The sequence below is a fragment of the Enhydra lutris genome, unplaced genomic scaffold (genome assembly GCF_002288905.1).
Source record: "Enhydra lutris kenyoni isolate GAN:26980312 unplaced genomic scaffold, ASM228890v2 scaffoldscaffold34, whole genome shotgun sequence".
Classification (NCBI taxonomy): domain Eukaryota; kingdom Metazoa; phylum Chordata; class Mammalia; order Carnivora; family Mustelidae; genus Enhydra; species Enhydra lutris.
In genome coordinates, this window is record NW_019154118.1 from 6,070,358 (window position 1) to 6,095,352 (window position 24,995).

General features: G+C 35.3%; 1 protein-coding gene across 2 annotated transcripts in view; it reads left to right on the top strand.

Moving 5' to 3' along the window:
• The window catches only part of LOC111153776 (Rho GTPase activating protein 32), a 205,468-nt gene that overhangs the window by 111,024 nt on the left and 69,449 nt on the right, over window positions 1-24,995 (top strand). For both annotated transcript variants that reach the window (XM_022513009.1, XM_022513011.1), the window contains 4 exons: window positions 7,351-7,488; window positions 9,485-9,577; window positions 10,462-10,584; window positions 12,087-12,164. In XM_022513009.1, the coding sequence (XP_022368717.1) occupies window positions 7,351-7,488; window positions 9,485-9,577; window positions 10,462-10,584; window positions 12,087-12,164 (432 nt within the window). The remainder of the gene's footprint in view (window positions 1-7,350; window positions 7,489-9,484; window positions 9,578-10,461; window positions 10,585-12,086; window positions 12,165-24,995) is intronic.

The window sequence follows — 24,995 nt, forward strand, 5'->3', positions numbered from 1 at the left end:
AAAAAAAAAAAAGAATATAGTACATAATATAACATACAAAATATGCTTATTGGCTTTTTCTGTTATTCCATGGCTTCCAGAGTAGACTATTAGAAGTTATGTTTTGGAGGAGCAAAACTTAATATGTGGATTTTTTTTTTAAGAAGATTTTATTTGTTTATTTGACAGATCACAAGTAGGCAGAGAGGCAGGCAGAGAGAGTGGAAGGGAAGCAGGTTCCCCACTGGAGAGAGCCCGATATGGGGCTTGATCCCAGGACCCTGAGATCATGACCTGAGCCAAAGGCAGAGGCTTAATCCACTGAGCCACCCAGGTGCCCCAATATGTGGATTTTTGACTGTGCACTGAGGTCAGTGCCCCATGTTGTTCAAGGGTCAATTGTATTTTATTCACTTTATTTGGAAATTTGATGATTAAACCTGCATATGAAATTTTTGCATATGAAATTTCAAGTTCTTTCATATCTGCTAAAATGGGAGGTATTTTATTATATTTAGAATTTTCTCAGTGAATTTAACAGTTTTAGATGATTTGCAAATTATATTGAGGTTTTAATTTTGTGAATGATAATCTGTTTAAAAGAACAGATTTTACTGGGATAAAAACATTTTTAAAAAATCGAAAGAAATCAGTTCACTGTTGTATAAGGAAATGAATTTTGACATCCAGTCCCCCACCATACCACCACTTACTTTTCTAGGCTCTTTTGCATTTTTGTGGTTGGTTGTTATACTGCTTAGAAAGAAGAAAACATGACTACTTTTTAAAAATTAGTATATTTTTAAGAATAGTTTTAGGTTCACAGAACACTTTAGTGAAAAGTTCAAGGTTCCTGTATACCTCTTATCCCCACATATGCTCAACCTTGTTCACTATGGACATCTTTACCCCCAACATGGTATCTTTGTTACAATTGATACTACATATCTTTGTCAGCAAGGGTTTAGTCATGGTGTTGTACATTCTGTGGGTTTGGACAGATTTATCATAATATATACCCACCATATGGTATCATACAAAATAGTTTCATTGCCCTAAAAATTCTCTGTGCTGTGTTTATTTTTCACTTCTCCCTAACCAGTGGTAATCACAGATATTTTTATTGTCTCTGTAGTTTTGTCTTTTTTCAAAATGTCATATAGTTTGAATTATTACAGTATATAGCCTTTCCAGCTTGGCTTCTTTCACTTAGTAATATGCATTCAAGTTTCCTCCATGTCTTCTCATGGTTTCTTTCTTCTTAGTGCTGGATAATATTCCACTGTTTGGATGTACCACAGTTTACATACACTACCACATTACATCCACCAGCTGAAGGACATCTTGATTGCTTGTAAATTTCAGCATGAATAAAGTTGCTATAAACATTCATGTGCAGGCTTTTGTGTGGATATAACTTTTAGCTTACTTGATAAACACCAAGGAGTCTAGTTGCTGGAACCTATGGTAAGGTATGTTTAGTTTCATAAGAAACGGACATACTGTCTTCCAAAGTGGGTTTACCATTTTGTTTTCCTACTAGCAATGAAATAAATTTTCTGTTGCTTCACATCTTTGTCAGCATTTGGTTTTTACCAGTTCTGGATTTTTGCCATTCTGATAGGTGTGCAATAGTATCTCATCTTAGTTTGCATTTCCCTGATAACATGTGATATGGAACATCTTTTCATATATTTAGTGATCATTTACGTATCTTTTTGGTGAGGTCTCTGTTAAGGTCTTTGGACCATTTTTAAATCAGTTGTTTTCTTATTGTTGATTTTTAAGAGTTCTTTGTATATTCGGGATAATAGACCTTTACCAGAAAAATCTTTTGTCAAGATTTTCACTCATGTCTGTTACTTGTTTTTTCATTTTCTTGGTAGTGTCTTGACACAACAGAAAATTTTTATTTCATTGACGGTCAGCTCATCAATTCTTTTATGGATTGTGCCTCTAGTGTTGTATCCTAAAAAGTCCCTCACTAAACCCAAGATCATATCTGTATTCTCCCATGTTACTTTCTGAGTTTTATTGTTTGCATTTTACATTAAGGTCTGTGATCCATTTTGAGTGATTTTGTGAAAGCTATAAGGCTATATTTATATTTTGCCTGTTGATTTTGCCAATTTTTCCAACACTAGTTTGTGAAAAGGCTTTTTATCTATTGTATTGCCTTTTCTCTTTTGTCAAAGTTTGGTTGATGATATTTAGGTACTTCTGGGCTCTCTATTTTGTTACATTGGTGTTTTTATTTTTTGGCCCATACCACACTGTTTTGGTTATTGTAGCTTTCTGATAAGTCTTGAAATCACTTAGTGTCATTCTTCCAACTTTGTTGTTCTCTGTCAATATTGTGGTAGCTATTCTTGGTCTTTTGCCTCTTTATACGAACTTTAGAAACAGTTTGTTGATATTAACAAAAATACTTGCTTTGGTTTTGATTGGCATAGCACTGTGAATCCTGATCAAGTTGGGCAGAATAGACATCTTGACAATATGGAGATTTCTTATACTTCAACATGGTATAGTTCTCAAATTTTTTAGTCCTTTGTTTACTTCTACCAGAGTCTTACACTTTTCTTCATATAGATCTTGTACATAGTTTTTTAGACTTAGACTTAACTTTTTCTTTTTTTGGAGGGTGCTGACATAAATGCTATTGTGTTTTTAATTTCAAATTGAGCTTATTCATTTTGGTGCCTAGGAAAGCAGTTGACTGTTTGTATATTAGCTTTGTATTCTGCTTTTTGGTATAATCACTTAGTAGTTCCAGAAGGATTTTAGATAATTATTTTGTAGTGTATACCTAAATGATTATGTCTTGTGTGTGCAAAGGCTGTTTAATTTCTTCCTTGTCCATTTGTATATCTTCTATTTCCTTTTCTTGCCTTAATGCATTAGCTAGGAATTCCAGTACAGGGTTGAAAAGCAGTGGAGAGAGGGGACATCCTTACCTTGTTCCTGATCTTATTTGGAAAGCTTCAGGTTTCTCACTATTACATATGATACCCACTGTAGATTTTATAGACAGTCTTTATCAAGTTGAGGAAGTATCCCACTAACCTTAGTTTACTGAGAATTTTTATCATGAATGAGTGTTGGATGTTTGCAGACACTTTTTGTACATTTGCCAATGTGATCATGTGTTTTTACTTCTTTAGCTTATTGATGTGATTAATTTCATTAACTAATTTTGAATGTTGAACCAGCTTTATGTGCATGCCTGTGATAGATTCCACTTGATTTTGGTATATAATTATTTTCCATGTTGTTGGATTCAATTAGCTAATAATGTTGATTTTTTTCATCAGTATTCTTGAGAGATGTGTTCTGTAGTTTTCCTTTTTTTGTAATGTCTTTGTCTTGTTTTGGTAGCTTGTTAATTCTAGCCTTATAGAATGAATTGGGAAGTATTCCCTCTGTTTCAATCTTCTGAAAGAGAGTATAGGGAATTAGTATAATTTCTTTCTTAAGTATTTATTTCTTAAATATTTGTTATATTTGTTATAATTCAAACATTGTGAATCTTGGCCTGGAGCTTTCTCTTTTGGAAGCTTATTAATTATTGATTCAATATTTTAAATAGATATAGGCCTTATTCAGATTGTCTATTTCTTTTTGTGTAAGTTTTGTCAGATTGTGTCTTTTGAGGATCTGGGTTAGTTTCATCTAGGTTAACAAATATATGAGCATAGAAGTTATTTATAGTGTTTATTATCCTTTTAATGTTCATATCTGTTGTGATATTCTCTCTTTCATTTCTGATATTAGTAATTTGTGTTTTCTCTTCTTTTTGTTTTACTTAGCTTGCCTAGGGGTTTGTTGATTTTATCAATCTTACCAAAGAATCAACTTTTGGTTTTGTTAATTTTCTCTGTTGATTTCCTGTTTTCAAGTTTATTGATTTCTACTATAATTTTTTAATTTAGTCTGTTTACTTCGGTTTAATTTTCTGTTTTTTAATTTTGCTGCTTTTTTAAAGATAGAACTGTAGATAATTGAGTTTAGCTCTTTTTTTTTCCTAGACTTCTATGTCTCTCCAGTTCTGGGAAGAGCAGTTTGCCCTGTCACCTCATTTCTCTCATGGATCTATGAAGAGTTACTGATTTTTCAGTTTGTTACTTGTTAGACCAGCTTTTTACTTGTTCAGCTTTTTACTTGTTAGGACAGAGGGGCAATCTCTAAGCTCTTTATATACTGGAAAAGAAATTGAAAGTCTGATTTACTTTTAACCTGACAATAAATATGACTGAACACACAATGTGTGTGTGATATATGAAATATGACTGAATCATAATGTGTTTTCGTTGGGCATCTTATTTTTATTGGTGCTTGATAAGACAGAGCCAGAGGAACTGAAAAGTTGAACTTGTAGAACAAATGTAAAGCACAAAATCCTCTTTTAAAAATAGATTTTAAATATATTGTAGGAAGAAGTCTTAAGTAAGAAAGCCCTACCAGCTTCTTTCTTACTTCTTTTAAGCAAAAAATTAATAGCTGGAACTGGTAATTCAGCCAGTATGCAAAATAACCTGTGACCTCTAAAGATACGTTACTTCCCTAGTTGAAACGCTGATGTACTTAAAGGTAATCAGTAATGGTCTTGTTTCCTTTGAGTTTCTGCGCTTTTGGTGACCAGTCATTTGTTCTGCTGAATACTGTGGGGAATTGTTTGGAAACTCTGTTTTCTAATTTTACTATGTTTGGCCCAGAACAAGTTCTCTAAATCAATAAAGAATAGAAATAACCGGCATGTACTGAGCCATTTCTGTTTCCCGGTACTCTACTAATCACTTTACATTAATTTACTTCATTAAATTCTTAAACAGCCAGGACTCGCAGTGGGGACATTCTGATCCTAACATCAAGTTCTTAGCTCTTTCTTTATGTCAAGAGGTAAATCTGTTTATTTTCAGAATCTGTGCAGGTAATGTAAATAAGGTAAATAGCATGCTGTGGTAATTACTTGGGCAAATTAGACTTTGCAGTGCTGTACCTAAAGTAGTCATATGCACTTTTTAAAAAACACTTTAGGCCAAACCCAAATAGGAAGATGGAGTGGATAAATTTAAAATACTGTGGGTCATGGCAGTAAAACTTTCTTGTCCAGATGACAAATTATTTTTATTTGAAATGTATTTTAATTGATACTCTCTCACCTAACCTATCTGAAATTTTGAGTGAATTACTTAATTTGTGATTAGATCCATAGAGAAGGAAATAAAATTTTGTTACTCATTTTGGACAATGCACTGAATACTTGCTGTATACTAAAGGTATAAAATGCATTTATGCATTATAAAATGCACATGAACTCCTGTCCTCACCTTTAGAAGACGAACACAAAAGAATGGGACTTTGTATCTATGATAATTGGTTCTTCTAAAATATATCCAGAGTTTGAAACAAAAAAGTCAGTATCTTTAATCTCTGTGATAGAGACATAAGTATGTGATAAATTTTTTGAGTACGTTTCTGATATTTGAAGCGCCCCATAATTTTAAAAAGGTGTATGAAAGAGAAAATAATTGCAGCTATATCTTGTTTTTATTTTTTTTCTGCCTTTGTTGTTTCTTTCTTTCTTTTTTTCTTTTTTGTCATCCAAAGGAAAAAGTATTTAACCCCCTGTGGTACTTAGGAGATCTTTGGGTTCAAAGGCAGTGGTAGAACTGAGAAAACAGAGGAACTTACTTCAGCAAAGAGTAAAAGAATGACTTTTCATAGCAGAAGAAACAGCACTTAAAGATCAGGGAGGCAAGAAAGGGAGCGAACATCTCATAAACTGAATAAATGCAAGTAATTGAGCATAACTGGAATCAAGGAAAGGACATGGAGGAGTAATGACTGAGATCAGCATATAAATTTAGATAGAGCTCAGAGGATGAAAGCCGTGATATGTGCAAATATGTTTGGACTTTATCCTGTGGATCAGTGGCTCCCATTTTAGGCTGATTATCAGAATTAACTGAATCCCATTTCAGCTATTTCAGCCTCATCGAACTAGTATTTCTTAGAATAGTGACCAGGACACTGTTAGTTAAAAGTCTCTGCCATGTGTATTGTCTTATTTCATTCTAGTAAATCCTCTCAGACAGGGAATTAGTATTGTTCTCCACCCATGCAGTATAGAATTACAGTCCAGAGTAGGACAATACAAGTTTATCATGTTAGTTTTAATATACCTGTGGTTAGAATTCAGTACATCTCTCTCCTGGGAAGTGATGCCTTCTGTTTCTGCCCCTTTAGGCTGGGGCAAATGGAGAAGAGCTACACTGCATTTCTTCAGTTCTGAGATGGTTGCTCTGATGGGTATTTCCTGCAGTCCTTCCAGATTTTTTATGAGGTGAATGCCTCTGTATAAAATTAGGTTCAGTTGCAAAACTAAATGGGTGTGCACTTGGGACCTGCTCATTAGTGCTGCCCATGGGAGTTTTTGAAGGAATTGTGATAATGTTTACCTGATAGGCTTTGTGTTTTTTTACTGGTGGGGAGGGAGCAGGGGAGATCAAAGGTAGGGAGCATTAGCAGTAAGAGAAGATGTTCATCCCTACTAAAGCTTGGGTTACAGAAAGTAATAGAGTCAAGAGAAAATTAGGAGGTAGAATGTAGTAAATAACGCTCTGCGAGTGGATTTTCATTTTTGATGAGCTTGCGAGATTGGGCAAGGAGAGGAAGAAAGCCTGTGATTGTTGGGAGGTATAATGAGTTCTAGATAATACATCCATATTGAATGTGTATTGACTAGGACTTCAGTGGTTTCGATTTTCCAGTCTTAGTCTTAGAAAATGTTGGTGATAACTATCGATAACTTCGTTTTATTTTTCTTTAATTTTTGATAATATTCTCCCATCCAAAATTATTTTATGGTTCTTTCTGTGGGTTTAAGGTCACATGCTGTCTTACCATCTAGCAGTTATTACTACCAAAGAGAGCCAGTGGACTTTCTACAGCCAGCAGTAGAAAGATGGTCAGTGGAGAGTTTTATCTTATTTTCCCTTACTGACATTTTAATGTACTATAACTCACTAGGGTGTTTCAGAGTTTACATATTTACCTGGGCACCTGGGTGGCTCAGTTGGTTGAGTGTCTGACTCTTGGTTTTGGCTCAGGTCACGATCTCGTGGGTTGTGGGATCCAGCCTGGCATTCACATTAGGCTCCATGCTCAGCAGGAAGTCTGCTTGAGGGTTCTCTCCCTCTTCCTCCTCCTGGCCCCTGCTCATGTGGTTTCTTTCTCTCTCTTAAATAAGTAAATAAATCTTTAACTACTTACCTATTTACTATGAAGTTGATGAGCTTTTCATTAGCAAATATAAAATATCATGAATATAAATCATTGTAGAAAAGCTTCTTTTCTTTCTTACCATAGGGCAAAAGTTGGATTGTTAAAAGAAGTTATGAAGATTTTCGGGTACTTGATAAACATCTTCATTTGTGTATTTATGACCGACGATTCTCCCAACTCTCAGAGCTCCCCCGTTCTGATGCCCTGAAGGACAGTCCAGAGGTAAGCATTTAGTACTTGCAGCAGTAATCACTGTATATAAATTAGCAGAAAGTTTTGTGTGTATACTAAATAAAAGCTTATATTGAACAATCAGGATGATTCCTGGGATAATTTAATTATTACATAACAAAAAAATTAGTAATGCTCTGAAGAATGTTTAGAATTAAAGTAGGTTTGGAGTGTAATTCTATAAAAAAAATTCATAATATATAAACACACTATCTATATGAGCGGACCATTCTTTAAAGGGAACATAAAATATGGAAGCAAAAATATGGAAAAATATTGACCTCACTAATAATTAGAGAAAGGCATAGTTTATGATGACATGCTGTATCTGTGCCCTTACCTCCACTCCTGCCATACTTCTAGTAAAAAGAGGAAAGATTTTTAAAAAATTTAAATGGGGGAGATTCTTTATAACATCAGAAAAGAACAACCATCAAAATTGTGAGGAATCTTCGGGAGTAGATGGGGTAAGATTTATGGAGATGAGCAAATACAGCAGAAAAAACACATACAAGAGGATTGAAGAAGACAAACTAGAAGTCTTGATTGTGTAAGCTAAATAAATAAAATAACTGAAAAGAGCAAACAAGGTTGTCCTCAAAGAGAAAGTAAGGTGCTCAGCCATGGAATGAGAGCAGAGCTGTATAAAAATTAAAAAATCAGAGATCTTAGAATGAACATGTGCTTATTTAGGTTCATTTTAGTCATCTCAAACCTGAATATTTGGACTGTGTGCAACATGGACACAGGTGAAGAGAGCATTAGTGATCTGGGAGAGCAAATTTTTTAAGAATATAGCCCTAGAACAGAGAGAAGGATGAAAAGTTGGGGGAGAATAATGGGAATCACGGAGAATAGATCCTGAAGTTCCTACTTCCCTCTTTTAGGACTTCTATGAGGATACAGTAGATGGAAGTAATTAAAAGTTAATATAAGAAATTCCCTAAAACTAAAGAAAGTCATGTTTCAGATCAAATGGGCCCAGTAAGTGCTAAGTATGATGACTGGAAAGACATGCATTTAGAGACACTATAGTGAAATTTCAAAATGCCAAAACAGAAAACCCAAAAAGATTTCGGAGAGCAAAACACTTTCTTAAAAGAACAAGAATTGTTTTGACATTAGACTCCTCAGTAGCTGCATTGGATGCTTGAAAAGAGTACAGGTACTTTTCACATCCTGAGGGGAAGCCCTTTCAAATTTCTAATTAATTCCAGGGCAGTTAAGTAGGTAGGACAAAGTAGCAATCTCCTCAGTCTTGTAAGAACTGACACAGCAGCAGGGTCTCAGGAACATCTTAAAGTCACAGATTCTTTTGTATCATAGGGAACCTTGAAGTCCATCTCCGTTTCCCATCTCCACCTACTTGTCACATTTTTCTTTCTCAGGCTGTCTCAGGACATGGCCACCAAGAAAAGTTCCCAGGTTTTTATTCTCTCTTTTTAAGACAGCCACCAGAATGAGTTGAAATTTTCTATCGTAATTCCTAATTCCTACCGTAACTCTTGTTAGGCCAACTAATTGGTCCTGGATCATTCCACGGACCCATGGTGTGCAATTGCACATGAACGTGGCTGTCCTGTCACGGCTGCATGCATGGAAGACTACAACAGGTCCCGGAGAGTTTCAAGGTAGCCAGGAGGAGGCTGGGCAGAAAAGGCCAAGTACGTCTCTGCTATAATTATCTTTTTTATATTTTCAGTATAAAAATAGAGACAGCAATAAGGTTAGAAGCTATAAACTAGTATGACCCCTGATGACGAGGAGATAGCAGTTAAAGTTCTTCACAAGACAGGGGATTTCTTTGTAAGTGCCTGTGGTTTCACTTAATGGAACTCTTGAGCCTCTGTGAAGAATCCCCTATAACTATTAAAATGCCTAAAAATCTCCAGATTTTTTGCCCCCAGAAACCAGTGTATACCAGTTACTTGAACAGAGTGCTATATCTTGACTTTGAGTTACCACTGAATCTTTTCTTTCTCTTTAGTCTGTCACTCAGATGCTTATGGCTTACCTGTCCCGCCTTTCAGCAATTGCCGGCAACAAGATCAATTGTGGACCTGCCCTTACTTGGATGGAGGTATTATCTAATTCACCTCGTATCAAAGTTTATTTTTAAACTGTCTACTTCAGAAATTTAATATTAATTTAATTTTGATAGCTGTTGAGTTTCAGGAATCAAAGAAATGGAGTTTATTTTTATTTTTTGGAAGGAAAAAGTGATACATTAAGGATTTTTTATCTCAGATCTATCTTTCTTTGAGAATCCAGTAAACTAATTTAAATATATCTTGTGAATTGCAATGGCACCTCTTATTTTGGTATTTAATGTATTAATGTGTATATATATGTAGTGTGTGTTTATATATATGTGTGTGTGTATGTGTGTGTGTGTATTTAGTTGACTTAGTAATTGAAAATATTTTTCAATTATTTATGAACAAGAGATAATTCACCTTTTGAAGAGTCCAATTTAAGATTAATTATTGCATGTTACAGTATCCAGAAAATATGCTAGGTATTTCTCCTTAATTTGCATATGTAAAATTATATTAATCTGTCCTCTCAGTGGAAATTGGAAGACAGGATGGAAAATAGAATATAGAACTTAGAGCCAACCTGCATTGAGATATTGGCTCTTCCATTATTGGCTGTGTGATCTTGGACAAATTATTTAATTTCTCATGAATTATATAACCTATTTTAGCTTTAGCATCTTCATCTTTAAATGATGATTATGGTGTTAAGTATCTTTTAGAGTTATGAGGATTAAATTAAATTATATTTTGTGCACAGCAGAATGACTGGTATACACTAAGTACTCAATATATAATAGTAGTTTTTTAAAGATTCTTCAGGTTGTGGTTTCTCAAAATCAAATTGAATGTTTTTTATGAATAGTCAAAGAAACTTTTGCAAGTCCCATGTCTTTAACCATCTCATAGTTCATTTTCTTTGTTATAGATTGATAATAAGGGAAATCATCTTCTAGTTCATGAGGAATCATCCATTAACACTCCTGCTGTTGGTGCTGCCCACGTTATCAAGAGGTACACTGCTCGGGCCCCTGACGAATTGACTTTAGAGGTAAATGACTAAAGAATCAGGCCCTTTTCCTGTACTTCATTGTCTTTCAGCCTGGAATGCCATCTATTTTTATTAAATGACCATATTCATCCTTGAAAATTCAGCTTGTATCTCCATTTCTTTTAGGCAGTCATCTTTGATCTTCTCCCTACTCTGTGCAAATACCTATCCCCAAATAGCCTGGATTGACATTTCTTTTTTCTTTCTTTCTTTTTTTTAAAAAAATATTTTATATTTAAGTAATTGCTACATCTAATATGGGGCTTGAACCCACAACCTCGAGATCAAGAGTTGCATGCTCTATGACTGAGCCAGCTTGGCACTCCTATCCCTGACATTTCACTTATTACACTCAGTCATAGTTGTTATCCTGTTTATCTCCATGATCTTGAGAGTCAGTCTTTTGTCTTTGTGTTTTTAGTACTAAAAACGATACCCAATGATACTTTCTTATCATTATTTGTTCAAAGATTGAGTTAAAGAACAGATGAAAAGTGAAAAGAACATTTCTTGCTATCAGATACAAAAGGAGGGGAATTAAGTTTCTTTAATATTGACTGATGAGAGACAAAAAGACTGCTAACAGTTGCTCAGTTTAAGAAAAAACGATACAAATTTTTAGGTTCCGTACGTAAAGAAATGCATGCCATGTCTGTTAGCAAAAATGAAGTAAAGATAACTCTTTCATGGCCTGAGAGATCAGTTGTTAATATACAAAGAAAAATTCTTAAAGCAATATGTATACCATAGTAATACTGTTCTGAAGTACTTTACTATGTTGTATCCTAGAAATCGTAACTTATTTTGATTGAAGAGTGTAACTCCCATTCAATATATTGTTTGAAACTATCATTATGATTTTTGTATTTATGATTTTGCCAAAGTTTGTATACACTCACTGGTTTGTCATTTAGAGTGAAGAAAATAGGCTATTAAGTGAAAATGTTATATTTTACCATCTATTGAAAAAAGTATAGTTGTCATCCAACTTTATACTTACTGTGGGTAACCAGGTGATTGTAGACATGGCAAACCTTTGTTATATGATTAAATAAAATATATCAAATGCTCAAAACAGTACACTTAATGTTATTAATAAAAGCTGTGGTTGTTCTAAATATGAGTACTTTAAACTGTCCCTTGTAAGTGGATCTGATCCCTTTTAGTAACAGTAACAATATTTTAGCAGAAGTGATGATGGTGGTATGACACCTGGCATTTAAAACCCGTATGCTCTAAATTTGGCTTTCTGAAGTTCCTGCACATATGTTGCTTGGATCCCCATCTTCGTGCTTCTTAACTTTTTTTAGACCTCTTCTTTACAAATGGTTAAGATTATTAAATTTTTTACAGAAAAAGGTATTATGTTTTTCCAGAAATAATTAGCCTGAGAATAAGGATTGTACTTTAACTTTTTGTTCTAGTTCAGATTTTAAATTCTAGACATAACAATTGGTTTAAAATTTGACTAAAAAAATTTCACTTAAAATTTTTCCTTGTAGGTGGGAGACATCGTTTCTGTTATTGACATGCCCCCAAAAGTGTTAAGCACATGGTGGAGAGGCAAGCATGGATTTCAGGTAGGCAGCAAAGAATTAGGTGTGAAGAAGTTCAAAAAACAGGTTTTGTTTATCCTTCAGTAATATTTCTCTTTACAGCATGTACTGGCAATGGACTTTGTCAGCAGAGGTAGAAAAATGTGGATGATATTAGACTTGGATTTCCTTTTCTGCTTACTCTTGTGGTTGTTTTATCTTCTTCTTTTTTAAATGGTGATATAACCAAAGTTTGAACAGAATTACTGGTCTGATGACCACTTTTAGATTATCAGGCCTATAGTAATACTGGTTTTGAAACATGATTCACGTATTTTTTCTCTTCTCTAGAATTAAGTCAGTTTGATCAACATTTTTTGTAAAAAGGTATTATAACTGATATTTAAACAATATGTTAATTGCATACCAACAATGGCATCTAAAGCAGTCTCATTTCTTTTTTTATATATTCCTAAATAATTTGAGAGCTAATGATGGGCTCTTTAGATTGACTAACACTAATTTCCATAGGATATGTAGGTTTTCTTTTATCAGTTAAAACCATCCATAGAAGAGCATCTGAAAATGCCTTAAAATTGTGTCTTTAGTATGTAACCTGTGAATTTTTTATGGATTTTGTGGTGTTTTAATAAAGGTGTTCCTAAAATGCTACATAAATAAAATGTTCATTCTATATAGCTAGAAATATTAGTAAGTATTATGTAAGTATCTTGATCTTTGCATGTTAAATGGAAACTAGTATTGGGTTTTTATAAAATACATTTTATTTAAAAATAATCATACAGTTTAAAACAGGATAGCATGGTGTTAAGAGTGTGGGCTTTGGTGCCAGATTGCCTGGGTGTTATGCTGTGTAACCTTGAGCTTGTTAATTTTACTTCTCTGTGCCTCAGTTTCCTCATTTATAAAATGGGGATTGTAGCACCCTTCTTTGTTTCATAGCATTATGGTAAAGATTTAATATGTGAGGTTAAAATATGTGAAGTACATAGAATAGGCCTGATGCATATTTTTCAAAAAAAATGTTGATTTTAAGTTTAAGTAATGCTGTGTTTTTTTAAATAAATTTAATTTTATCTATCCTTTTATCCATTATAAAATCATCTATAGCAATTTAATTTGTTGATGAAGACCAGGAAAATCATATTCATATTACGCCATAAATTCTCTTGTTTGTATAGTTGGAGTCTTTTATTTGTCTCATTTCTTAATTGCTATGCATAATTGGTGCATTTGATTAAATATAAAACTAAACAGAAAAGAAGGGTCATCTTTTTTCCTATTAAGTGGTCAATTCTCCATGTTCATAAACTGTAGGGTCTAAAAAGATGATTAAAAGAATAAATTTGGCTTTAAGATGGCTGTTTTTTTTTTCTTGATATTGCTATCTTTCTTATAACTATAGACAAGTTATTTGCTTTCTTTGTACTTGAGCCTCTTCTTAATTAGAGAGTTCCATTTATAATCTCTCTAGTTATTCTCAGCATTTTCCTTCTATTATTGTAAAACTGGTAGTAGGTTTTCCCTTCTTTCATGTGACAGATAATTTATTGAGATCTGACTCTGTGCTAGGCTTAGATTTATCTTCCTAACTCTTTTATTTAGAGTCACAAGAATAGTTTCTTGCTTAAACAGATTATTCTTTTAAATATTAATATATAAATTAACAATTGATAAAAATTAGCTTGTTGCCAAAATATATTAAAAATAAAAACAGATTTTTAAACTTACACAGGATTTATTTTTAATTGATAATGAAAGGATATTTTATATAGCATTGCTATTTGTTTTCATTCTAATTGGTCCTGGAAGGGCGGTCATTTCTGTTTACATCATGTTGGAAAATACGGATTTGAGAAGAGTTGATTGTGGGCATTGGGGGAGGTGTCGCCCGTAAAAACTAGGAGCAATCTTTAAACATCACTGTCAAAACGTCATTTGTAAAAGGAGTCCAGTACTTTAAGGAAATAATGCACACAGTGCATTCTTCCTCATCCATTCCTTTGTAAGACTGCCTCACGGGTTATTGCAGGGAAGGTGTGAATGGAAAGGCATGTCCTAAGCATCTGTTATGTGCAAAGTATTACTGGGCATTTTATACACAATGTTTTCTTTAATCTTCACAAAACTATTAACCCCTTTTATGGAGGGGAAGCAGTTTGAGAGTGTTAATAAACAGTCAGGAAGTGATGGAGTAGGGACTCCAATTCAGGTCTGCTCCATCACATTGCCTGAGAAGCACGAAGCATGATTTCTGCATTTACTCTTATATTACTAACTTTATTCTCGGTTTTCTACCGTATGGAAAGGAACATCTTTCCTTCTCAGCCGACAAAGGAATGCTGTAAAGATTAACCAACAGAGGACTGTAAAGCATGCAGAATTACTGGTAGAAGCATTGCTGTTACAGTATGTTATGTTTTTATGTAATAATTAATATATTGCATCTGGGGAAAAAACTCCTCTTCAAGCTCTTTGTAATATTCTCTACCATTGTTATGTATTTTTAAATGATGAGCATGTGCCCTGTCGAGAGAGGAAGATAATTATAATTTATTCCATGTTTGTGATAATTATAGATGAGATTCCTGATTTTAAATTTTGAAATAACTGGAATAATGGCTTAGCCCACTGGTTTTCACATACGTATTTTTTAACTAGGTGGAATTGTTAATCAAACAGAATCTCACACAGAACCTCAGTGTGAGAAAAGGCAACAGTGGAGTTGTGCTGGTGAGGTTAGTTCAAGTCAGGTGCCCTGAGCCTTATTCCCAGGGGAACATGTCTGATTGACCGCCCCTGGGTCTTGTGCAGCATCCCAGAGGGCCCTTAGTAGAGCTGTGTATAAACACTACCATTGGAAAAGCACTTGTTTAGGTTTCTAGTAGTATATAGTGGTTATATTACATCACAGGCTACTTTATAATTTTAATTTTTTTAAAAATATTTTATTTGTCAAAGAGAGAGAGAGAACACAAGCAGGAGGAGCAGCAGGCAGAGTGTGAGAGAGAAACAGGCTCTCCGCTGAGCAGGGAGCCTGATGTGGGACCCTGAGATCATGACCTGAGCTGAAGGCAGACGCTTAACCAACTGAACCACCCAGGCATCCCTATAATTTTAATTTTTAAAAGCCAGTTAACATTCTCAAAATATTAGAAGAACTTGTTCTTTATAGGAACCTTTTTAAAAATATTTTACTCATTTATTTATTTTAGAGAGAAAGAGTGCGAGCAGGGGGAGGAGCAGAGGAGGAGGGACAAGCCGACTCCATGCCAAGCACGGAGCCTGATGTGGGGCTCAGTCTCACAACCCTGAGGTCATGACCTGAGCTGGAAATCAAGAGTCAGACTCTTGACTGACTGAGTCATCCAGGCTCCCATATAAGAATGTTTTTTATTGACACCTTTTAGAAGACTAATACTCAAGATTTTTTTTTTATTATTTCTCTAATGTAAATTGTGTCTGAATTCTTGGAACTTCATACATTCTGGTATAGGATGGGTGGTACAAATTGAGAATGCAAATAATAATCACAAATATACTTCTGTGAGTTTTTTTGTGTTATCAAGTATTGCTATTTCTGAAGTTCGACTCTTCCTTCATTTTTCTATTAGGTGATGATTGGTTGACACTATAGCAAAATACTATAGCCTGGGTGACTTGAGAACTAGGAATTTATTTTCTTAGGCATTTTGGAGGCTGAAGTTCAAGATTGAGGTATTGTTAGAGTTGGTTTCTTCTGAAGTCTCTTCTCCCAGCTTACAGATGGCTGTCTTCTTGCCATGACCTCATACTCTTTCCTCTGTGTGCACACATCCCCAGTGTCTCTGTCCCTGTGTCCTAATCACCCCTTCTTATGAGGACATCTGTCAGATTAGCATAGGCACACCCGTATGACTTTATTTAATCTTAATTGCCTCTTTAAAGGCCCCATCTCCAAATACAGTCACATTCTGAGATACTGGGGGTGAGAGCTTCAACATATGAATTTTTGGGGGGATATATACAATTCAGCTCATCATAGGTGCTAACCAGCCCTTTAGGGCTGGTTTGAAGGCCATTTAGGTACTCTCACATAGACTTGATAAGGAACAGGGCCCTACCTGAGCCAGCTGTTCTCAGGCACAGCTTAGAGGCATTGGCCATAATTGCTGAGAGGCTGAGGGCTTTTGGAAGAAGGAGCATCGGGGAATGGCTGCTCCATGGGTGCTCTGCCCTACAATCCCCATCCTCAGGTGGCAAGGAGGCTGGGCAGCATTTGAAGGGGCCCACTTCATTCTCACAGGCTGGTATTGGGCCCTTATTTTATTCATGGCAGAGGGCCCTCTTGGCTTTGAGCACCATGCCCCAGGGCAGAACAAGGAAGGCAAACAGGCCTCAGTGCTCCCCTCTGGGCCTCTTAGATGCTTGGTGGGTTCAGAACCCAACAAGATTCCCTGGGAGTTTAGGAAGGTTCCTGGAGGAGGTGACTTTGAAATGCAGAGTCTTGTGTATTTCTTTTGAGGATAGGATGTCTAGATGACTGAGGCACACAGGTTAGACATGTAACTGCTGGTAGCTAACTTGATTGATCTTGGACATAGGGATGGACTTTGTAAACTGAGCTTTGTCAGTGGACCATGGGGGAGGATACACCAAGGCACGAAGGCTGTGCTAATAGTGTAGGGTCTGGGCTTGACCTTGAGGTAGCTTTCAGTGGGTTTTTCCTGGGGGTCAAGACCATTTAGAGCTGACAGTTTTCAGGAGAGAAAATGAAGAGAAGCAAGGATGTGGGCCACTGCTTCCCAGGATGGAGGCCAGCTCTGGTGTGTGTCATGCTCTGAGCACTGCTGGAAAGCTTGCTGGAAATGTGATTGTCTGTGTGCAGGCCCTGTGCATCTCCACTTGCAGGTCTGCTCAACTTGATGTGTTTATGATGTATTACGTGGATTCCGCTTTTTCTTTTGTTACAGTTATGTGTGTTTGTTGTCTCCTTTCTGGCCAGCTCTCAAAGTGTGACAAAGTGCAGGCATCAGTGTGGAAGCCTTCCCTTGGTATTGCTGTGAACTGATGCTGTACAGTTGCTGTTTTTTGTTTTTTTTTTAAATTATTTTTAATTAAGACAATAATAGACCTTTTTAAAGTATCAATTTATAGACTAATTGAGCTGATAGTGTACAGAGTTTCATATAATCACCTCCACCCCGACACACAGACATATACACAGCTTCTCTTGTTAACGTCTTGATTTATAAACTCATTATATAGAATTGGCAAAATGCTGATCTTCGTTGACCACCATCTGGTCTGCAGAGATTATAGACAACACAGAATAAGTCCTCTTTCTGGAAGCACTGTCTAAGGATCTAATGCTTCTTAGATCCTTGGCCAAAGTCACCAGGATGCAGAATGTATGGATATATGTAATACAGAATGCCAGTTTCACATCCTGCCCCATAATGATTGAAATAGTTTTGGGGTTTTTTATTATAATTAATGAACCAAATTTCATACATTTTTATTAGCTATCGCTCATTGTTTACATTAAGGTTTGCTCTTTGTGTTGTATAGTTCTTTGGGTTTTAATCAAGGCATAATGACATGCATCAACCATTCCAGCTCCATACAGAGTAGTTTCACTGGCCTAAGCCCTGCGTTCTACCTCTTCATCCTTCCCTCTCATAATCTCTGACAACTGCTAATCATTTACTGTCTCCATAGTTTTGCCTTTTCCAAAATATCATAGAGTTGGAGTCATCCAGTATGTGGCCTTTCCAAATTGGCTTCTTTTCCTTAGCAATATGCATTTAAGTTTCCTCTCTATCTTTCCAAGGTTTGGTAAGTCCTTTTTTGTCACTAATATTAATTGTTGTGGATGTGCCATTTGTTGCAGGACATCTTGGCTGTTTCCAGTTTTTGGCAGTTACTAATAAAGCTGCTATAAACATCCATGTGCAGGTTTTTGTGTAGATATAAGTCTTTAGCTCCTTTGGGTAAATACCAGGGAGTGCAGGTGCTGCATCCTATGGTAAGCCTGTGTTTAACTTTGTAAAGAAACCACCAAACCGTCTTGCAAAGTGGTTGACCCGTTTTGCATTCCTCCCAGCAATGACACTGTTGAGCGTTCTCACCAACATTTGATAGTTCTCAGGGTTTTTTTGGATTTTAGCCATTTTATTAGGTGGGTAGTGGTATTACATTATTGTCTTAATTTGCAAATAAAGTCCAACTTACAGTATTTACTAATATACTTAAGGGTGTTACACTGCTATCTTCATTCTTCTGTTACAAGTAATTCCTTCCTTTAGCACTGATTTTCAATCTTTAGTGCACTTAAAAATCACCGGGGAATCTTGTTAAAATGTCAAGTCCCAGGACCTAAGCCCAGAAATTCTGTCTCAGTGGTTGTGGTACCATATTTTTATCTATGTCATTCTGGCCCAGGTATTCCTCGGACAGCTCTTCTAGAAGCAGTGCTTACTCTGTACTGTAGGTAAGCTCTGCTAATCATCTGGTGGTTGATAAAGATGAGCATTTTGCCAAGTTCTAGCCTGTGTATTGTTTTAGACCATAATTTAGCTGTGGGAACAGAAGGATTAGTTCATCCATGTGTTTTAATTAATCCGTGACTCTGTTTCTTTTCTTAAATTTCTGGGAGTAGGAAGTGTGAAATTATATTAACTATAGTAATTTGAGATTCTGAAATCTGTTTTTAGTTTGTTTCCTAAAGTATATATTGAATCTTTTACCTTTGTTTTACCATAGAATATACTTACGCAAACCCCCCCCAAAAAACCCCCAAAAATAAAAACCCCAAAACTAAACAAAAAAAACCCTCCACAACTGTTTTTTTTTTCCCCCTCATTTTTTAAACTAAATGTCACCAGCTTTTGTGCCTGGCTCTAGACCCTTGTTGGAAATATGAGGTAGAGTATCTGGGGAGCCCTTTTTCTTAGGTAAGAGACGTAATACAAATATAAAATGTTATTATCTTTCAGGATTATTTGTTTGTGTAGGCAGTTTCTCAGAGTTTTATCTGGGAGCTGCTAGGATCAGAATGACTTGAGAAGTATCTTAAAGCTGGGTATTACCAATCAGAATCTTGGGGGCTGGAGACAGGATTCTGAATTTTATCAAGTTCTTCAGATAATTATTAAACACAAAATGTGATAACCATGGAGCAGTCTCCCATTGTTTATCCTGTGCACAGATAAAAGAAGAAATTAAACACAGTTTAACAAATGTTCTCTTTTCTACCCAGGAACTCTTTCTTGAAACACATTTGGGATTCACTTAATGGATAGAATACCACTTAGAGATTGACTGAATTTTATACAGCTCACATTCTCTTAGTTCTCCACAAGATGGTAAAGGATCAGCTTTTTAATTTTTCATCATTGCCCTAGAATGTCCTGCTAGTGTCTTTGTGTACAAATATGAGAGAAGCAGTTCTTGAACAATAACAATGTCCTTACCTCAGGAGTTTCATTTAATTCTAAATAACTTATTTTCAGAAAAGTATTATTTATCCAAAGGGAAGATATTTGGAAGCCTGTCCCTTATAGTAGTTCAGTGAAGGAAGGAAGTTTACCTGCTCATTTATTAAAAAAAAAAAAAAAAAAAAAAAAAAAAAAATATATATATATATATATATATATATATATATATTTATTTATTTATTTATGGGATCCAAAGCTGTGCCTTTTTCCTTACTTACTATTAAATGGGACATCATATTTCTTCTCTAGTTAAGTTTTGGGAGATCATGTAAATCTTCATCTGTAATGTTAAATAACTTTAAGGAAAGGGAGTATATGATACTACAAATAAAAGCAGTCGTAACACTTCTTCATTGCTTCCTTAGTGTGCTGTTCTAAGTGCTTTGCATTCACCTTTAATTCCTACAGCTCTGTAGAGAAGGGACTATTATCTCATACTGATGAAAAACTTAAGTGTAGGGGGTAAAACAACTAGCCCATTGTTATTTTGCTGTTTAATATCAGAACTTAGATCAAATCCTAGGTATTCTGGGCAAAGAAGAGATCATAGTAGTAATTTAATGAACCAGTAGTGGCTTGTACTTGTTGACTTGTATGCATAATAGATTTCTACAGTAGAAAAAATGAGAGTAGATCATCTCTTCTTAACCTATCATTTAAAAATTGCAAAATTTTGGGATGAAAGATTTAGATAAATTGTTCTGATTCACAAAAACAGTATGTAATGGTATAGCCAGGACAGTACATAAGCTTGCTGAGTTCCAATTCTGTATTATTTTCCCCCCTTGGATCATAAAAAGATGAAAATTTTCTTAAATTATTTTTTGTATTTCTTGTTGCTGTTTTTATTTTTCTTGTTAGTGCAATTGGCATTAGCAACTGCCATTGATACTTGTTTCTTGATATCCTTTTGCTAATTTATAACATCAGAGCATGTCCTATCAAATGATATTTAAACATTCAGTTTCATGGAAATTATTGGCAAAATGGCTTAGAGCAGTAGTTCTTAACCTTGTCAAACTCTTCACACCCTTGTTATAATAGGTATTTTCTAAAACCCTTCTGTATGATTTCTAACATGACATTTACAAATGATGTAACTACCTACAAACAATTTCAGAGAAGGGAAAATCATTTTCACATGTAATATAGAAGAAATACAAATATGTATTTAAAGTATATACATATGTCCTTGAAATATAAATATTTGGAGCAACTCCATGAGAATCTTTTATTCTAAAGATAGTCCATGAACTAGCAACATTAACATCAGTCAGCATATACAATAAAATCTACTTAGAATAGCATTAAAAATAAGAAACACTTGGTGATATATCTGAAAAAAATATGAAAGATCTCTGTACTGAAAACTGCAAAATATTTTTAAGAAAAGTCAAAGAATATCCAAAAAAAAGGAGAGATACACCCTATTGGAATTGGATTGGAAGTCTTTACATTGTTAAGTCTTGGAATGTGGATTGGAAGTCTTTACATTGTTAAGATGTCATTATTCTCCACAGAGATCCCAGTCAAAATCTTGGCAAACTTTTTTATAGAAATTGATAAGCAAATTAATTCAAATGAAAATGCAAAGGAGCTAGAATAGAATAGCCAAGATAAATTTGGAAAAGCACTAAGTTGGAGAGCTAGCATTAATTGATTTGAAGACTTACTGTTAAGGTACTATATCAAGAGGGTATGTTATTAATGGAAGGCAGATGAATAGAATAATAGAACAGAATAGAGGCCAGAAATAGACCCATACATATACATGGACAAATGATTTTCAACAAAGATTCAAATCAATTCAGTGAAGAGAACATGGTCTGTTTTACAAATGGTACCAGAACAAATGGATGGTCATACACCACCATTATAAAACAAAACAAAAAACTTTGATTTGTTTTTTAAACCATCCTTAAAGACCCAAAATGGATCACATACCCAAATATAAACTAAAAGCTGCTTGAAGAAAACATAGGGGAAATTTTTGTGACTTCAGGCTGGGCAGAGATTTCTTAAATACAATACGAAACAAACAATTCATAAGATAAATTGAATTTCATCAATGTTGGAAACTTCTCTTTGAAAAACATCACTCATAAGACAACAAAAATAAAGCTACAGACTGGGGAAAAAATATTGGCAATGATTATATCTGAGAAAGGACTTGTATTCAGAAGATATTCAATGAGGTAACAGAGCTCAATTTAAAAGGAGGCAAAGATTGAAACTTCTCCAAAACGTTGTATGTCAAATAAACACGTAAAGACATGCCTAGTGTCATTTGTTATTAGAGAAATGCAAAATAAGATATTGCTACGTAGTTATTAGAATGGTGACACTGTGGAGGGATTGAAACACACAAGGTTGGTGAGAATGTGAGATGCTACAATTTGGAAAACAGTCTGTCAGCTTCTGGAGTTAAATAGACACCTGCCACTGATCCATGCATTGCACTTCTAGATCGTTACCCGAGAGGAAAAGAAAGCCGACGTCCAAATGAAAACTCATATATGAGTGTTCATAGCAGCCATATGTATAATAGTCCCAAATTGGAAACATTTTACCAACAAATGATTAATGGATAAACAAATGGTGCTGTCTATACAATGGAATAATGCTGGGATAAAAAGGAATGAATTACTGATACATACAGCAACACAAGTGATCCTCAAAATAATTACGCTGAGTGGAAGAAAACACAACAAAAGAATACATTCATTTGACTCCATTCAAATAAAATTGTAGGAAATGCAAAGTAATGTTTAGTGATGCAAAGTAGATCAGTGGTTCAGTCTCAGTAGAGCAGGGATAGTGGTTGGGCAGGGAGAGGGAGAGATTACAAAGAGATAAAAGGAGACTTTTGGGGGTTGATGAATATATTCCGAATTTTTTTTTTAGATTTTTGAAATATTTTTATTTATTTATTTATTGGACAGAGAGCGTACAGCAGGGGGAGCCGCAGGCAGAGGGCGAAGCAGACTTCCCACTGAGCAGGGAACCCTATGTGAGGCTTGATCCCAGGACCCTGAGATCATGACCTGAGCTGAAGACAGATGCTTAACTGACTGAGCCACCCAGGTGTCCCAAATATATTCAGAATCTTGATTGTAGTTATAGTTTTACAGGCGTCAGAACTTACCAAATGTATATATTAAATATGTAACAGTTTATTGTCAATTATAGCTTAATCATATTGGGAAGAAAAAAACTGGAGAAACATCTTTGACTTAACTTTTTTTGTATTCAACCCAGTTGATAGTTTCTTTCACTTCTTACCTCTGTGCCCCTACATTCGTATACGCTCCTTAATTCTTCATGCCATTTTGATACTACACATTTTTATTATCTTTTTTCTAGTTTGCAGATTCCTAAAATGTGCTTCTGCTTCTTGTCATCACCCCTTCCTCCTACCTTAAAAGGTATACACTGCTATTAGATTTTTCTTACTAAAACATACCTGTTCTGTCCCTATTCTGCTCACAGTTTGTCACTTTCATTTAATAAAGAAGAAACTTCAACCTTCTTGTCATGATGTGTGAGACCATCCATGATTTCTGACCCAGTATTACTTCTCCAGTCTTACTTACTGCTACTCTTTTTTTATAAACTCAGTTTCCAGATACATTTAACTATCATCCCTCCTTCCCTCATTACACAGGTTGCTCTTTTCATCAACTTGTTCTACACTTAACAGTGCCTTCTCTACCCTCATCTTACTCCTGCTAAGGGGGAAAAGTAAGGTAGAGTCATTAAAATTTTAAACCAACTGTAATTTTATTTGATATGTCATTGAGCTAATGGGGAAAATTAATCTCATTTGTTAGTTACTTACGATATAATTAGCAGTTGGGCTCAATATTATCATTCCATTGGCCCCTCCAATTTCTGCCATTACCTTGCTTTTTTTTACCCAGACTGGGTTCTAGGGCCATCATTATTACATTGACTCATCACAGGTATGTGCCCTGTTTCCTCTCTTGCTTCACTAGTGGTTTCTGTTTGGCTTAATGCAAGAGTAGACACTTCATTACTCCTCTTAAGATCTCATCACTATTTTTTCTTTCTTTCTTTCTTTCTTTCTTTCTTCCTTCCTTCCTTCCTTCCTTCCTTCCTTTTTTTTTTGATACTTTCTCCCCTCAATAGAAGTGACATGATAGTCTTAGTGTTTCTCTGTCTCCTCAGTCTTCTTTTTACATCACATCCTCCTCTAGCAGATCCTTGAAAGTTTGGGGTCAAACTGCCTTCTTATTCTGTGCTCTTTCTCTTAAACTATCTTATTTACTCTTTCAGCTTTAAATTCAATATTATTTGCTCATCTCCCAGATTTGTACCCTGATTCCTGACTTTTTTTTTTTAAAGGTTTTATTTATTTGAGAGAGAGTAAGTGTGCGAGAGAGTGCGAGCATGCACTAGCAGGGAGAGGGGCAGAAGGAGAAGCAGATTCCCTGCTGTGTGGGGCTGAATCCCAGGACCCTGAGACCATGACCTGAGCCAAAGGCAGATGCTTAACCGACTGAGCCACATAGGCACCCCTCCTGAGTTTGTTTCTCAGTTTCAAGCCTTAACATCCTACTGGAAGACTAATGTTTTTAACAGTACAAATTAAGGAGCTGGCATTTAAGTTTAGGAGACAGTGTAAATAAGGCAAAGAAACCAGAAGCAATGTGGTGTTTCTTGGGACATAAAGGTGGGGAGACACAATTAGGAATATCTCAAAGAACCAGTGCAAAAATTATTGGATGGAACCAGGAACTGGGAAGTCAGGAATTGAGGGAATTTGCTTACAGTTTTAACTCCTTTCTGTGTAGCAGCAGCAGCTGCAGCTGCTTTGTCTCATCCTTCTCCTTTTTTTGAAAACTACTTTCTAGTTTTAGCAACTTGGATGTGATTAAAGATTCAGACCTAGTTCCAAAATCTTAAGATATGGACTAATTAATTGACTAATTAACTTATGGTATGATTAACTGTGACTGGGATGGTGTTGGCAGGGGCACGTAGCCTGGACTGGACAGAGATCCTAAGATGGAGTGAGTTCTCAAAGAATATTTGGGGAGTGGGAAGAAGATAATTGACATTTCAAGGTGGGAAAGCATGAATTTGTCTTGATTGACAAATCAATGAGTGGTGTGATTTTTCTTTAGCAATACAGAGGTGTGCAAATAGGGTGGTATGTTGATTTATTTTGGAGAGTATTGCTAGATTGGTTTGGCAGAAGGTTAGTATTATGAGGAAATTAAGGGTGCTGATATTTTTTAAAGTACAAATGATCAATCACAGGGTTCACACTAGGTAGCAAGAAAAGAGATTGGAAGGGGACTAGGTACCCTAATGGGGAAATATATGAAGGGAAGGGGATGCAGTACCTCTGAAT